Source organism: Panthera onca, chromosome B4 (assembly GCF_046562875.1).
Source record: "Panthera onca isolate mPanOnc1 chromosome B4, mPanOnc1 haplotype 2, whole genome shotgun sequence".
NCBI classification, from domain to species: Eukaryota; Metazoa; Chordata; class Mammalia; order Carnivora; family Felidae; genus Panthera; species Panthera onca.
The window spans coordinates 109810461-109826176 of record NC_138345.1 but is presented as its reverse complement, the minus strand read 5'-3'; the positions used below and the strand labels follow the sequence as shown (position 1 = coordinate 109826176).

The 15716-nt window shown below is 34.7% G+C and overlaps 1 protein-coding gene across 11 annotated transcripts in view; it reads left to right on the top strand.

Moving 5' to 3' along the window:
* The window catches only part of ZC3H11D (zinc finger CCCH-type containing 11D), a 41831-nt gene extending 28420 nt beyond the window's left edge, over positions 1 to 13411 (top strand). For 7 of the 11 annotated variants that reach the window (XM_060656835.3, XM_060656831.3, XM_060656833.3 and 4 more), the window contains 10 exons: positions 366 to 524; positions 974 to 1051; positions 1133 to 1243; positions 3144 to 3254; positions 4460 to 4567; positions 5933 to 6049; positions 7567 to 7671; positions 7926 to 8129; positions 9996 to 10088; positions 13174 to 13411. In XM_060656835.3, coding sequence (XP_060512818.1) covers positions 366 to 524; positions 974 to 1051; positions 1133 to 1243; positions 3144 to 3254; positions 4460 to 4567; positions 5933 to 6049; positions 7567 to 7671; positions 7926 to 8129; positions 9996 to 10088; positions 13174 to 13199 — 1112 coding nt within the window. In that variant the 3' untranslated portion in view covers positions 13200 to 13411. The remainder of the gene's footprint in view (positions 1 to 365; positions 525 to 973; positions 1052 to 1132; positions 1244 to 3143; positions 3255 to 4459; positions 4568 to 5932; positions 6050 to 7566; positions 7672 to 7925; positions 8130 to 9995; positions 10089 to 13173) is intronic. The other 4 variants (XM_060656828.2, XM_060656829.3, XM_060656830.2 and 1 more) reach the window with 4 other exon arrangements.
* The last annotated feature ends 2305 nt before the right edge of the window (positions 13412 to 15716 follow it).

Here is a 15716-nt window from a genome sequence, read left to right as displayed (position 1 = left end):
TACTCTGCCATTATAAGCTATGCCATATTTGAATCTGCCTTCATTAATTTGTTGTAATTAGTTAAGTTATTCTTATTCACATATATAGTGTAAGAATACAGTGATACTTATGATTACTATGCATTTATACCAAAAGTGTGATATACCAAATCATGGTTATAATTCCTATCTAAAATCTATGAATTGGCATATTTTCTGCACTTTACAGGCAAAATGTTGATCTTTTTTAGTTTGATAACCTTTCCAGAAATAAGACGAGATACCTCTTAACAAAATGCATAATAAATCAGGAGTTAACTGTTGATCATTAGACATGTATATAATATAGATCTTAAAAGGACAGAAATTTTGTATTTTCTCTGTAGATATCACACCACAGAAAGAAACTCAGGAAGGAATTCTACCCCTGACCCAGAGTCAGGAACCCCTGAAACCTCAGGAGAATATATCACGACCCATTCATCATCCTTTAGTTTTAAAAACTAACTTTGAGGAAGAAGAGGAGGAAGGAGATGAACAAAATGGTTAGTAAGGCTTTTCTCAGATTTACAATGAACATTCAAAACCCTATCATGTTTTTTAATTTATTTTTTAACTGTTAGAGGTTTATAATGTAATAAATAGGGCAGAATTTGGTAAGAAAATAGCTTCAATTTTATTAAGTATATTAAATTCATTATGTTCTAATTTGTTCTACGTCTATATATGATCATTTGGATTGGAGAGTTTTTGTCGTATGATGTCTGGGAGATAGACCTCATTTAAATAGGGACAGTTGCTTACACTGATTTTTCTAATATGTGAAATACGGCAGTTTGAGACATTTACTAGTATGCAAATTACTGATTTTAAAAATTCCAAAAAATCCCACCTGTGAGAACAATATTTGGGATTCTTAATTCTGATTTGTATATTTTCATACCATTTGGCTTTGGGACAATTTAATTAAAAAAGATGTACATATATCCTATAGATGCATCTAGTTTATGGACAAAGACTCCTGAAGAAATTGAAGAAAAAAGAGCAATAAAGGAGATGTGTTATAAATCCGGTAAGAAATCAAACATTTGTGGATTTTCTAATGTTTGATGTGACAAATATACTAACCACTAGCTTTCTCATGGGAGATTAGGTGAATACTACAGATTTCATACTCCAGATATTTCATCATCAAAAAGCATAGCCTCTACAGCAGACAAAGAGTTAGAAAAGCCTTTGGAAAATGGCAGTGAATTGCAAGAAGGTAAGGCATGAAAAGGCAGCGTTTCAAGGTGATGTATAAGAGATACTTGGTGTGATAGGCTGTGAATTATTTAGTAAGATGTACACTAGAGCTAATGATAAATAATACATCAGAATTGAGAGAGAGAAGGAAATGCTTTTATCAGATGACCTAAATTTAATATGAAAAGCTGCTATTAATTATGCTTTCCCAGAGGAGGTGCAGAATGAAAAGACTACATAAACACATGGGGGCATTACACCCTCGATGCAGTAATTCTATAAATATCTTGCTTTTACCATCTTTTTTTTCTTTGCAAATCACTCTCCCTGTGAAGTAGGGGCTATTTTTCTCTGTGAATAGAAAGGACAACCTAGCCCTAAAAGGACAAAAGGGAGATCACAGGATGACGTTAGTGGCAGAACAAGGATACATTTGTGCATTGAATGAGTGCCTTATGTGTACCAGGCAATTTCAGAGGCAATGCAGCTGGATTATTCCAAGGCTGGACCTTTCATGGATCTTATGCTTTGGTGAATCTGATTTCAGTGTTGGTAAACAATTTGCCCTCAAAGGCAAGATAAGAAGAACATTATTTTCTGGATGTAAAACCAGAAACGCAGAGAAAATCCATGGGTGTTACGAGTTTATATGGTTTTCCTGCCATGAGGATGAGATGAAAGGCAAGTTTTGCTGAAGTAGGAGATTTGAATCCTCTCCTCTCACTAAAAGTAAAAAATGATAATTGGGAAAATCTCCAGGATCAAGTAGAGGATAAAGAGTAAAATGCCTGCCAGTCAAGTACATATGTGGTAAACTATTTAAACATATGGCAGTAGGTGGCAGCAACATACTATTAGATGTTAGATGTTAAAATGATAGGAAAGACTTAACTGATAGGCGAGAACCACATCTAGAGAAGGGCACATTGCCCGCATTACCTGGACAAGAAAGCAAAACCAATAATACAAGTCAGCAATGAATATAAAACAGTATATTACCATTAGGGATTAAAGATAATTACATGTACTTTCGCCTTAAATTATGGTTTTAAAAGCCTTTTATATTTAAATAATTTCAGTTAATTCATGAATAACCTTCACCAGATTTTCCCAAATATCAGTGTTTTACACATTTGATTTTCACTCTTCCTTTCTCTAAATATATACATTGTTATTTTTTCTAAACTGTTAGTGTAAGAGTAGGTTGCAGATATGATGCTCCTGCATAACTCTTACATAACTTTAGTATAACCATCAAAATCAGGATATTACCACTGATCTGATATTATTTACAGAATTTTAAACAAATTTAACCCGCTGTGCCATCCATGTCCTTTATGGTAAAATGAACTTTTTTTTTTTTCTGGTTTAGAATCCAATCCAGAATCACAAGGTGCATTAGATTATCATGTCTCTCTTTATTCTGCTTTTAATAGCTTATTTTAGTAAAAAATTATCTAGAGATGTATAAGAAAAATTCTAAGAATTATTTAATTATCACAGTATAATTACCATTTGTCAGTGGTAGACTCTAATGCTTTTTACTCAATTTGTTCATGATGAATAGGTATAATCAAAAGAAATATTATAAAATTCATTATATGAAGAACATAGCAAATAAGTTAAATATATTATACATACATAGTAATGTTAGATTGTTTAAATTTTTAAATTGCCATTTAATAAATAATACATATAGGAAAACAAACTTGCTTGCTATTTTCTTGATAATTATAAAATATGCTTAAAATTCATATATTTATAAATTTATTGTTCATCATATCACTATGCAAACAATAATTGCACTAACTTTTAGGCTTTTTACTATCATCATGAATTTTATGTAAGTACCTAATGGCTCCTGGGGTGATTTTCTATTTTTTTTCTTTTTTTTTTCTTATTTTTTCTTAATTTTTTAGGGGATGGTCTTACAGTTCCAACAAAATTTAGCCTATCTGAAAGGCAAGGTGAGATAAAAGCATCATCGGATAGGAAACCAAGGACTGACATTGCTGCTTTTGAAAATGGAGGTGAGTTAATTTATAACTGGTTGATTCTGAATATATCACCATATAATAAATGAGTCAAATTTCCTCTCTCATAGCTAATTTTGTTTTTTCAAAATATTTTTGACATTTCTATTGTTGGCTTTGGGTAAGACACTTGAGGCCTGGAAATGTATATAATTAATTGCTATATATGAATCCTTATTAGTAGAATGTCTGACACATGAGGTGCACTCTGTGAATATTTGTAGAATAAACGATTTTATGTTTAAACAATTGAATGGCTAGATGAATGAGACATGTTTATAAAATTGACAGATGTCTGGAAGTTAATATGCTGGATCAATGAGCCAAGTTTAAACAAGGTAAAGTCAAGCTGTGATAAACATAGTCTTGCATTTAAGTTCAAGACATTAATGGTAGATTTTCTTCAAGTCGGGAAAGACTCGACATGATACAGATTGTGAAGAAAAAAATAACTGTTTTTTGTTGTCCACAAGGTTTAAAAATTATTCAGTAATTGGTGATTGCTACCAAATAGCTCAGGTAAACTCACATTGAATTATTAGGAGTAGTATAGGAAGATCATTAAATGTGATAAGTCATTTAAAGTACCCAGTGGAGTGTCAGATACATAGAAGAATGCTGCATAAATGTCAATTATTATTTATACCAGTTCCACTGATTTCTGTACAGGGTAGTCCACATTTGTGTGTCATTTTTAAAAAAGGCTACTTGAAACAAATATTTTATGTTACAAAAGTGTAACTTGTATGGTGAAGAATCTGGAAATTAAGTATATAACATTTAAAACAATTATGGATGTTTATCTTGGAAAATGGAAGAACTTTAAGGAACATAAAAATTGCTTTCGTATATCTGAAGATGTTATATTGAAGATAAATTATATTTATTCTGAGTACCTCTAAAGGGTGGTACAGGGTAGAAATAAAGATTTCCATATGTTAAAGGAAAATTAATTTTGTTGACTATATGAATTTTTTTTACAATTATCTGTATGTAAGTGTATATACTGTATATTCATATACATATATATGCACATATATTAATTTAAACATGTATGATATATATAGAGATGTGGGTCGTATCACTAAGAAGTGTTTAAACAAAACTGGCAAAGGTATATTGTAGAGGATAATCCTGTATTGGAAGATAGTGTTTTACAACTTTCTGCCATCATAGCCACTGACAGTAAGGTATTGTCATAGGAGGTGACTGTTATGTTCCACAGAGGATCATATTCCTTGGAGTAGATGAAAAGGAAGCTGTAACTGAAGAGAAAGAAATTACCGTGTCGAAATGTTCAAATACTAAAGGTAATGAACCATCCTATAGTTTTAATCCGTTCATAATTTGGATTGAGAAATGTAAATATAAAGCTTGACACTTGAAACGAATATAAGAGGCAAGGTCATAAATTAAAATATACACTAAATCCAGTGATTCGGAGTCAAGAGCCCTAAGGTTTCAGTCCTGGTCTGTCCCTAAGTGTTTGACCACGAGACTTCATCTCTTTTAGCTTCAGTCTCCTTATCTGAAATATTGGCCTGTTGGACTACATAATTTCTAGGAGTGTTGCTAGATCTACAGTTATTGGTTCTTTTAAATGGTAAAACCAAGTCCTTTTTAGTTTCTTTTTCCAACTTCAAATACTCCGTGTGATTGAATTTTCTTAAAAAGCTTTGTTTGTGAACACTGTGAAGAGTATTAATTTCATGATGACTTCTATGACTTCCTCATTTTGTAATTATTACCAACTATAGTCTGTGAATAATCAAGAGATATAATAAAATCATAGTTTGTACCTCATAGTTTTTTACTCCCTTTACCATGGTTAGAAGCCCCCAGCTAGTACCTCTCTGCTGGGCAGCTCTCTTAGTCACAGACTAAAAGTTTAGCTGTCCTGTAATTAGAGGGCTTTACATATTCTGCATCCAAATGTTAAACAATTTCGTCTACTGTTTTGCCCACCCTTAAATAAACATTTTCACGAATAGGTTAAGGCACTTGTGATCGAATAATTCTTATGGGAAATGATATGTAAATCTTTTCTTCTCACTCAAAGATGGAAACCTTTTGCTGAATCGATCAAAAAAACAAAAAACAAAAAAATTCTAACTACAGTAATAACCGTTGCCACTCTTCACATGTGGCTGTTTAAATTTAAACTAAAATGAAATTTTTAAAAATTCAGCTCTTCAGTTGCATTAGCCATATTCCAAGTGCTCAGTATCTACATATGACTAGTGGCTATCATTTTGTACAGTACAGACTGAGAAAATTTCCATCGTTGTATAAGGCTCTGTTAGACAGTCCTGCTCCAAAGCATAGAACACACGAAAGTTGTTCCACTTAAATTATTTCTGGAACCTATTTTTAAATCAGCACATTTGATTTAAAATTGATAACCTTCTGATTGTTTCTTATGAAATTATTAAAAATATTGCCACAAATATATTATTTATATATTGAAGATAATGTCTGTATATCAGATATTTAATGTTTTGTTAGTGACAAATTTTGGGGACTCAATGTAGTGGTTAGGGAATTTCAGTGTTGTAAAAATTAATATATATATTTTAAAGAGGTATACCCATCATATAATGTTTGAAAAGTAAAATACCAACTGAAACCTTCTTTTACTAATATTGATATTTTATTTTTTTAATTTGCTTTAAAAGATAACAAGGACAGCCCTCATCCAAAGCGTTCCCTAACTACCCGACTAGTACCTACAACGCATGTATTAAATGCTACTGAGAATATCAGTATGAAGTGCAGAGAGGACCCCTCTTCAAGTGAGACATTAGCTCTATCACTTTTTGGCCTTAGATATATTTGTCTTATCATGGATTTGTTTTGCTTATTTGAAATAGAATTTTTAAAATGAAAGAAAAAAGGATGTTTTGAAAATTATTCAGGATTAAGAATTAAAAACAATATTCTTCTACTAACTTGGACAATGAATTGTGATGTAGGTCCTAGTAAATTATATACATACCCACTAGTTTAATTTAGGTATTAAAATTAATGATATACTACCTTCTTGGAAGATTCATTAGTACACCCTTTAAATTTAACCCATAGTGGGATACATTGACAAATTTTTATTATGTGTTGGATTATTTTTCATGATTTGGCTTTACCATGCCATTCTGTATTCTGAGCTACTTCTCTTGATACAATTAAGACTCATGAATCTTCCTTTCTGTTTCCTTCCTTCCTTCCTTCCTTCCTTCCTTCTTTCATTTATTTCATTTACTGAAACTATAATGTTCTTGGATCCCAGCCAGGCATTGAAGGGAACCATGATGGTTTTACTCCTAAGAAGCTTAGTAACATTTGTTAAAAATATGGTTTCCAAATCCTAGGAGTGGGAGCTTGAGAAACATGATGGTTTACTCCTAAGAAGCTCAGTTTAGTGACATTTGTTAAAAATATGGTTTTCAAATCTTAGGAATGGGAGCTTGAGGGTAAGGGTGGAGCATGATATTTGGAGAGGAGGTGGTGAATCAGAATTCAAACTTAATGCTTAAGCTGAATTTGAGAGCTAGGGCAAAGACAGATTTAGTAGTCCACTACAGAGAGCTAATGTAATCTACATAGTGAACTTGATGTTCATTTTCTGTGTTCAATAGTGAATGTTTAGGACCTCCACACAGAGAAATAACAAAGAATGGCCTGTATACTAAATTGTTTTAAGAGTCTCTGGAGAAATGTACCTTAGAAATTCCTAGAAGATTGAGCTTGTATATAAATTTTTCAGTGTAAAAATATGCCAGTAAAAAGTGAATAATTTAGTACTATTAGCACTTACAATTCTGACTACTTAGTCTTGTTTCACCAAACTAACCTTATACTCAAATTCTTAAAGCTTAAAAGAATAAAGTAATATTCACTAAAAGTATTTTACATTAATCCACCTTCTTAAGAAGTAGATTTATGTTCAAAATAACAATTCTAAAACTACTTAAAAATAACATTATAATAAGATATATAATTATATTTGGAATATAATTTTGTATTCTTTTAAACAATCCACAAATTCTTTTTGGGAGGAAACATTTCCTCTGAGGAATGCTACGTATCAAAAGTTTTCTCATCAATCAATTTTCAGGATAGCCTTTCTCTTGAGGGTGGGGTGCTTTAAAAAATAAGTCACACTTTGTTCTAGAAAGTAAAATATTAGTGTAGTGCATTTATTTTTTTTTCTCTTGCTTGACATGTGTATGCACAGATATGTAATTATCACCTATAGTAATTTTCAGATGAAAGCATCTCTTAAAAACCTGTAAAAATTTGTATCTTCTTCAAGTGAATGATGTCCAGCCAGTGAGGAAGCCTCACTTTAAAGGTGTGAAGAAAAGAAAATGGATTTATGATGAACCAAAGAATTTTCCTGGCCAAGGAATGCAGAGAGGTAAAGGATCTTTGTATTTGATATTTCTAAATTATAATTTGAAACAAAATTAAATATAAAATAATAATTTCTACCTGAAAAACAAATTACTGTTGTGCAACACGTTATTTTACATGTCAACCCACATCCTATAGATTTAATTCTCTTAGCACACATTGTCTTCCATAGTGCAAACATTTACCATGCAGTATGTTATTTATGGGTATGAAACCAGCTTGTTTTATCCCTCACTCCCCTCCTGCTTTCTTTTACAGCAGTACAGGCCCCAAATCCCAAAAATAAAATGAGTTACCATCGCAATAATAAAAACAGAAGTGCTGAGAATGCATCCTATATCCATGTTCAGAGAGATGCTATCAGGACTGTCTCACTGAGTGCACCTCCCCGCAGCAGGCCCACAAATAGGTCCTACAATAAAGTCGATGTTAACAAGGAACCCAAACTCAACCTTTGTCCAGGTGAGGCTCTTTCCTTACATGATTTACTCATGCACGTGGTTTGCAATCCCATGGAATCACCTGATGGTCCAAGTAATCTTCATCCCTATCCAACTGGTATTCTGTTTCCAGGCCATCACTACCACCATGATGTCTTAGAGAACTAGTGGGAAGATTTCTTCCACAAGCAGGAGTGCACACGGTTTAAAGGATATGTTAGGGAGCACCCGGGTGTCTCAGTCAGTTAAGCTTCCAACTTCAGCTCAGGTCATGATCCCATGTCTCATGGGTTTGAGCCCCATGTCAGACTCTGCTGAGAGCTTGGAGTCTGGAGCCTGCTTCAGATTCTGTCTCCATCTCTTTCGGCCCCTCCCCCACTCACACTCTGTTTCTCTCTCCCTCTCTCTCTCAAAAATAAACATTAAAAAAATTAAAAAGAAGGATATGTTAAAAAATGTGTTGGGTGCAGATGACTAGACATTGAACCTCTCTAGTGTTTTGTCTCACACCATCACACTTTGTTCCCCCTGGATAAGCTTTATTTCACTCTTGAGGATTGTTTTCAAATGGTTGACATTTTCTTGTTCCACTAACCGCATTGTTCAGTCACCACTTTCAGGTAGTGCCTTGGCTTTTCTTTAAGCCTTCATGATTGCTTTCTGAAAGGGTTAGTTTGGGGGTTAACTGCAATATTTTTGACAACCTCTCATCTCTCCCACCATGCACAGATTGCTTCTAAATCATTTCATCATGTAATAGGCAAAGTCATAGTATATGTCAGTAAGTACAAGGCCACAAGGGAGGAAGGAACCATATCTTTTCTTCCTGTCTCAGATGAATTTTGCTCTTTTGAAGATGGGTTTCAGCTTTCTCAACTTAACAAAAGGCCACTTAATTCCCTCTAATTTTGTGTTTGTATTTTCCTGTGTTCACAGTCTAGTTAGTGGCGTTCTGGATGTTGTGTACTTTCTGAAACATAAGTAAAAATTCAGTGTCTCTCTTAGGTCCTTACTTTTATAATTTAAAATAAAGTTAGCTTTATTAAATTGTTTTCCTTCTATTTGTCTTAGAAATAAATGATATATGGGTTTATATGTAAAATAAGAATATTCTTAGGTGAAACAGTCTTAATTTTATTTATTACTATTGTTTTATTATTAAATTTATTATTTTACTGTGAGTGGATGGCTGTCTAGATCTGTGTTAAGGTGGTCACAGTTATGTTCACTATTGCTTTTGGGCTATTGGTGCAAATGTCAACACAGGAAAAAAAGCAAAGAAATTCCTGGTATTATTATGAACCATGCTTTTAGAATCATAGCTGCATAGTAATACTTAAAAACACAAATAGAACATTGTTAGATAATCATTCAGGTATAAAGTTGCCAGAGGAAATGAGGTATTTCTAGACCGAGTCAGTATATAAAGGCTTTGGTTTCCTGGGGACAGTGAGTTGGTAGTACGGTAGAGCAAAATCACTGCCATCATGGGAGTCACTTTATGGAAGGTAAAGGGAATTGGCGGTGCCTTCTAGATCTTTTCTTTCTTCTACAAGTATTAGCAGAATTGTATATAAAATCATGGTAAAGCAAGGCAATGAAATATTTTTATCACATCCAGATATCACAGTCCCCTTTAGCTTAGCCTCATGGGGAGAGCTTCATTTGAAGAATTGGGCAGCCAAATTATAGGGACATAACCATGTTCATTGATAACATATATGGTCTTAATAAACTCACTTGGGTTCCTAATGCCTTAGCTTTGAAATGCTAAAATAAATTACTCAGAGAATAGCTTCACCTCTGAGATGTTTATAACTTTGAGACACTTTTGGAATATGATTTTAAAGTAAGAAAATATTTAATTCTGGTCTTCTTTTTTTCTCAGATAAATATATGTCAACATCATATAATGGTTCAGCCTGGCGAAAAAGGATTCCTTTTTCAAAAACATATTCAAAAACTGAAAAGATATATACAGGTAAATATTTACTAGTGATTTTAATGTATCATACAATTCTAAAAAATGAATGACAAGTTTCTAAGGTCAGGAAACATATTTTAGAAAAATTTAGAAAATTTCCATGATATTGGAGTTTAGTAGAAATAAACACATGTAGTAGTAGCAATTTAATTTCCTTTTTTTATTGTGTTCTCCTTTGTGTTATCAGAAATCTTCTGAAAAACCTCTCTCCTTAGATACAAGCTTAGCAGTTGCAGCAGTTATGTGTTAAAATGTATTCTTTGTTGAACTGCAAAGTGAATATATAAAACCATATCTTAACACAAAATATCAAAGCCCTACTATTATCCACCATACACAAATATTAGCTGATGCAGTCTGACAGGGCACCTAAGATGAAGTTTCCAGGGCAGGATGCTCTGAGTGACTGTGGTGTCCCCCTTGTGTTCTGCTCTCTGGAAGAGTGTGGGGATCCTAGGAACCTCCCCAGGATGAAGTTTGAGGCAGACCCAACCTCAGGTGATTGTTTTTCTAAAAAGCTTAGTGGCTTCTCCGAGCTGATCTGGGACTGGCACAGCAGATTTGGAAAACCACACAGGATAAAACAGTTGCAGTTACTTTCCAGAAATTTGAATCTTTCAGAAAAAAATAGAGAGTTTCTACCTAAATCATTAGCCTAGAACTTTCAGAATCATCTGAAATCCATAAACTCTTTTACAAGAGCTTCCCAGAATGAAAACTGAACATATCCAGGTTAGAAACTGTCCACGTTCCAAAAAAAAAAAACCAAAAAAAAAAACAAAAAAACAGCTGAGATCTTAAGTAGTATCTCTCAGAACTCTTGACTTCAACTGTGCAGTCAATTGTTTTTCTTTTTTGGCCCAGATCTTTCAAATCATATTATACTCCAAGAGAACTCTGCTGTGGCACTATTTAATTGGCTATATTTTCTCTTAGATTTCTGTGCGTTTTCACATGTAATTGCATTTACTTTTGGGGGAAAGGACGTGAAAAGCTGGTAAAAATCCTGGATAAAACTACACATTGTTGAGCCACATCTTTTTCTCCTGTGGTTTCCTTGTGAGTGCGATATTATTTGGAGTATTAAAGGGCATGCTCCTCATCCCCTGTCCCTATCCCAGTGACTGCTCTTGTTTCCCGGCAGCCTTCTCCTCTCCCATCCTAGGTAGTTAAACATGAATTACAGAAGGATTTGGGGGGGGTGGAGGGATCACATCAGAGCAAGAAACATGTACCATCCGTGTATGGCACAGGAAAAGGGATGTGCAGGGGATGTAAGCTTATGAAACTTTTTCCCATTCAATCTGTAGAGCAAGGAGGAGGGTATGGAGAGGCAGCAAGGAACCAGGTACAGTGGGGGGCCACTTATTACATACTAGTCCCCTTCTGCTCTTCTCCTGTCACCTCCAGCTATGCCAGGGCTCCGGGGCAGAAAGTCAGTGATGGATTTCCCTTTGAAGTTTATAAGAATCTGAACATAAACAGGATCTGCATTGTACGTCCCAGATGCAACCCAGGGAGAAAAGCTTTGGAGAGAATTTATCAATGCCATCTGGTGGTGGGAGTGTCTAACATGAGATAGGGCCGGAGACAGCCTCTAGAGATTCCCAAGCTCCAAGTTTGCTTGGGAGGGCATCATGTATTCTTGTGAGTTTCAAGTGAAAGTGAGTTCCCCAGGAGAGGGCCAGAGGGCTACACAAAGTCTCCTGGCTGGGACTGGAAGCATAGCATCAAAGATGACTTTGTGGTCGGGCCCTATTAGAGGAGTGGACTCCAATCTCAAATTATTACGAGAATCTCAAAAGATTGTTCTGCCAGGGAGTGGATTATAAACCAAATTATCCACTTGTTACTTGCGATTGAAATATTGTCTGAGGGCAACCAGCAATGATACCACCTGGGAATTCGTTAGAAATGTAGTATCTCCATATCAGACATCCTGGATTAGAATCTGCATATTAACAAGTTCCCCAGGTGATTAAGAGGCACATTAAAGTTTGAGAAACCATAGGCTATGTTGTCTGGACCACCATTCACCAGCACAGGACCCAGGCCTTGTGGAGACCCAAGATTGCTGAAATAATATTCTCTTCCAAGCTGTCATAATGAAGCAAACATTCTCCCCTGTTCCAACCCTAAAAATGAGGATAAGCAGCAGAAAGGTGAGGGAGGGAGGGAAAAAAATCCTGAGAAAGAATTTCAAATCAAATGTGGTTGAAATGTAAATGTGAAATAACTAAGAAATCACTGAAATTGACTAAGTTTATGTGAAAAGGACTAGATAAGTTTTCTACATCGGGCAGAATGGGGACATAGAGTCAAGAAATTAAATAGAATTATAAAAATAAAGTTTTCTTATTTACCTGAGCTTTTGATTGGGAAATTTGTAACCCCTAAACTCCTATCCTTTCCAATTGTTGTTGTGATTCTCAGACTAGAGAAAGACTAGCTTGTGTTTCTTCCCCTGCACTTCCTGCTAGGGCACAGAGGAGCGATTTCAGCATTTCCCAGTGGACAGATGGGCTGCTGGAGAGAGAAGGCAGAAAGCACAAGCTGCCACTAGTCTATTCCACTAAGGAATATCTCAGAGCCAAGGCTACAGAAGTGTAAATGGGCGAGAGGAGCCTTTTGGGAAAATGCTGTCTGATGCTATGAGGATAATGCAGTAGGAGAGAAAAATGTGTGGGAACCAAGGAGAGGAGCAAAAGGCGATTAGAGATGTCAGCCCTCCCTTGAGGCTGCATGTCCTTTCTGATCAGGATAGAGCTGGTGTGACTGGAGGTGCCTGTCTCTGTAGGATAGAACATCCATTCTGTTCATTCTGGGTGTACCAAGGTACAACCTTATATGTAGTATTGTTTCCATTCCTTTTCATCCCTCCATCCAAATGCAAAAGCTTTGGAAAGAAATGGAATTAGTTTGTATGGTGTTTTGAAAATTTATGAATTAAGACAATGAGCTTAGTTTTTGTTTTGCCTTAAGATTTATGGTAAGTAATTAGCCAAAGAAATGCAGAATGATGGTGCCCTGAAGAATGCTGAACAAGAAAATAATTGAAGGATTTTCTGTGTTTTATTATTAGAGCCAAGAAGAAATGGGAGCAAGTAAATCTGGAGGTTGAGAGAAGAGAAAAATGAGAAGAGAAAAGTGCCAGATATCATCTGATTTACAATCAAAAGTGAAAATTCAAAGAATGAGATATTCAAGTACTCCATACTATATACTGGGTAGCCAAAGATGATAAAATGCAAATTCTGAAAATAAGATGCAGGAAGTACATTGTGCTCTTTCAAAACTGATAAAAATGCAAATTACAAACAGCTGCCTGTGTATTTATATAGGTCTGGAATTCATTCTATGTATTGCCACAAACATTTAATAAAATTTAAAAGTTTGACAATTAAAATCATTCTTTAATTGTAAATAAACTAAGTTAGATTGCACACATTGAGAAGTGAAATTGTGCCTTTGATCTCTGTTTTGCAATATTCTTTACAGAAGAAACCTCACATTTTCTTTCTTTACTTAGATTTTAAGCTGGGCCCTCAGTGACAGTAACAGATAAAATGTAAACAAATTCAGTGAAGTCCCAGGGTTACAGTTTGGTGATGAGTATGTTAGAGGAATTCCAATAGAAATGCACTTTGATGTGTTGTAGAAAGGAAAAAAGAAGATTGTTTTTTTAGGCAGGGCAGTGCTGAACAATGTCTTTTAATTGGCAACTACAAAATCTATCTGCCAAGATGGGCTAGATTCAGAAATGAAAAATAAACATTTTTCTACTGAGAAAACAAAAATCATACAATCATATTAAAGACAAGGACTTGTTAAAGGAAAAAAAAGTGAATTAATGAAGCGATGTCTCAAAAGTATTAGTGAGATTTTAAGGCTTTAAATAACTCTGGAAATATAAATGCTTACAAATGAAAGACATCACTTGAAAACTTATTTCCATTTCTTTTGCACTTGTTTAGAAGAATAAATTATTAATTAACTTAAAAAATTCATCTGCAAAGTAACTAAAACCAGAACTTAAAATTAAGAATTTATTCTTCAAATTTAAAGATCAGGATGAGAGCAATATACGTAATTAACCTTTCAAAGGGTGTTTTTGTAAGTTTGTAGCATTTATACTTCTGAGTTTTATTAAAGCTCAGAACTTCTCTAAGACTTTGGGACACCCTGTATTGATATTTTCATGCATCTTGTGGATATTAGTAGACTCTTGTTCAATATTTATTGTGGAGGTCATCAGAGTTTAAGCTTCGAAATATTTTAAAACATTCTATAAGATACAATTCCAGCATGTGGAGTAATAAGTCCTAGTTTCTAGCTTCTAATGGTGTTCTGTCTACCCACTTTCAAAAACATGGGGGTATAGTCATTTTGTTTTCACAAATAGTGTGGACAGAAATGAAAACTGTGCCAGCAAAATATCTTGGTGAGAGACAGGATGCAAGAGAGCAGAGTTGAAAGCCTGTCTAGACGGAGGCTGATAGGAAACATCCATAATTCCACTTAACAGATCCTCATGTCCTTCTAAAACTTCATCTAGTGCTAAAGAAGGAAGCATTCTAAGAAGGAAGTTCAAGTGTTCTTTCTCAACATACAGATTCTCAGTGTGTACCTTTATTACATGCAAAATGCTGAAGACTGGATGAGGAAAGAGAAAAATCTGAAAGAAGACTTGAATGTCATTCTCTTGAATGTGTATGTGCATTATTCCCAAACAAGTGGACATTTTTGTTACGATAAACTTTGTCTAAGAGGACCAAGTGGATAGTGACATAAACCAACCCTGTTTTTATATTTGTGATTTAGGGAAAAGGCATGACTTTAATGCAGTAAACTATTAGCCAAGAAAGAAGACAGCAAGCCCCCCAAATAAGGATAGAGGATAACAAAGATAAGTGGACCATCCAGAAATGTACTAAGCCAGTGAGAAGTTATGCCTGCTGACTCCTACACATAAAAGCAATGCATTTAAGCCTACGTTTATGGAGCCAGCAGAAGGCAGTTGCTTTTCTGGCACATACAATAGCTTTCAATGAATTTGATGGATGTACTATGATTCTATTCTTTTCAAAATGCATCAGTAATAAAAATAATAAAATAACATTTATTCAATGTTTAGTATATTAGTTTTCTAGGGCTGTCACAACACAGCACCATAAACCGGGTGGTGGCTCAAACAATAGAAATTTATTGTCTCGTAGTTCTGGGGCTATAAATCAAGGTGTTGGCAGCATTGATTCCTTCTGACGGGTGTAAGGGAGAATCTGTTCCTGGCCCATCTCATTGGCATTGTAGATTCTATCTTCTCCTTGTGTCTCTTCATACCACTCTCCCGTGTGTGTGTGTGTGTGTGTGTGTGTGTGTGTGTATTTATTCAAATTTTCTCTTTTATAAAGACATGAATCATATTAGAAACCACTCTAATGACCTCATGTTAACTTGATTACCTCTGTAAGGATCCAATTTCCATAGAAGGTCAACTTCTGAGGTACTGGTGGTAAGCACTTCAGCATATTAATTTGTGGGGGGGCACATAACAATGTCTCCTGGATCTTCCCAGCATGGGGAGGTAGGTCTTAAATGACAAATCAACTCTAACATTTCCATCTC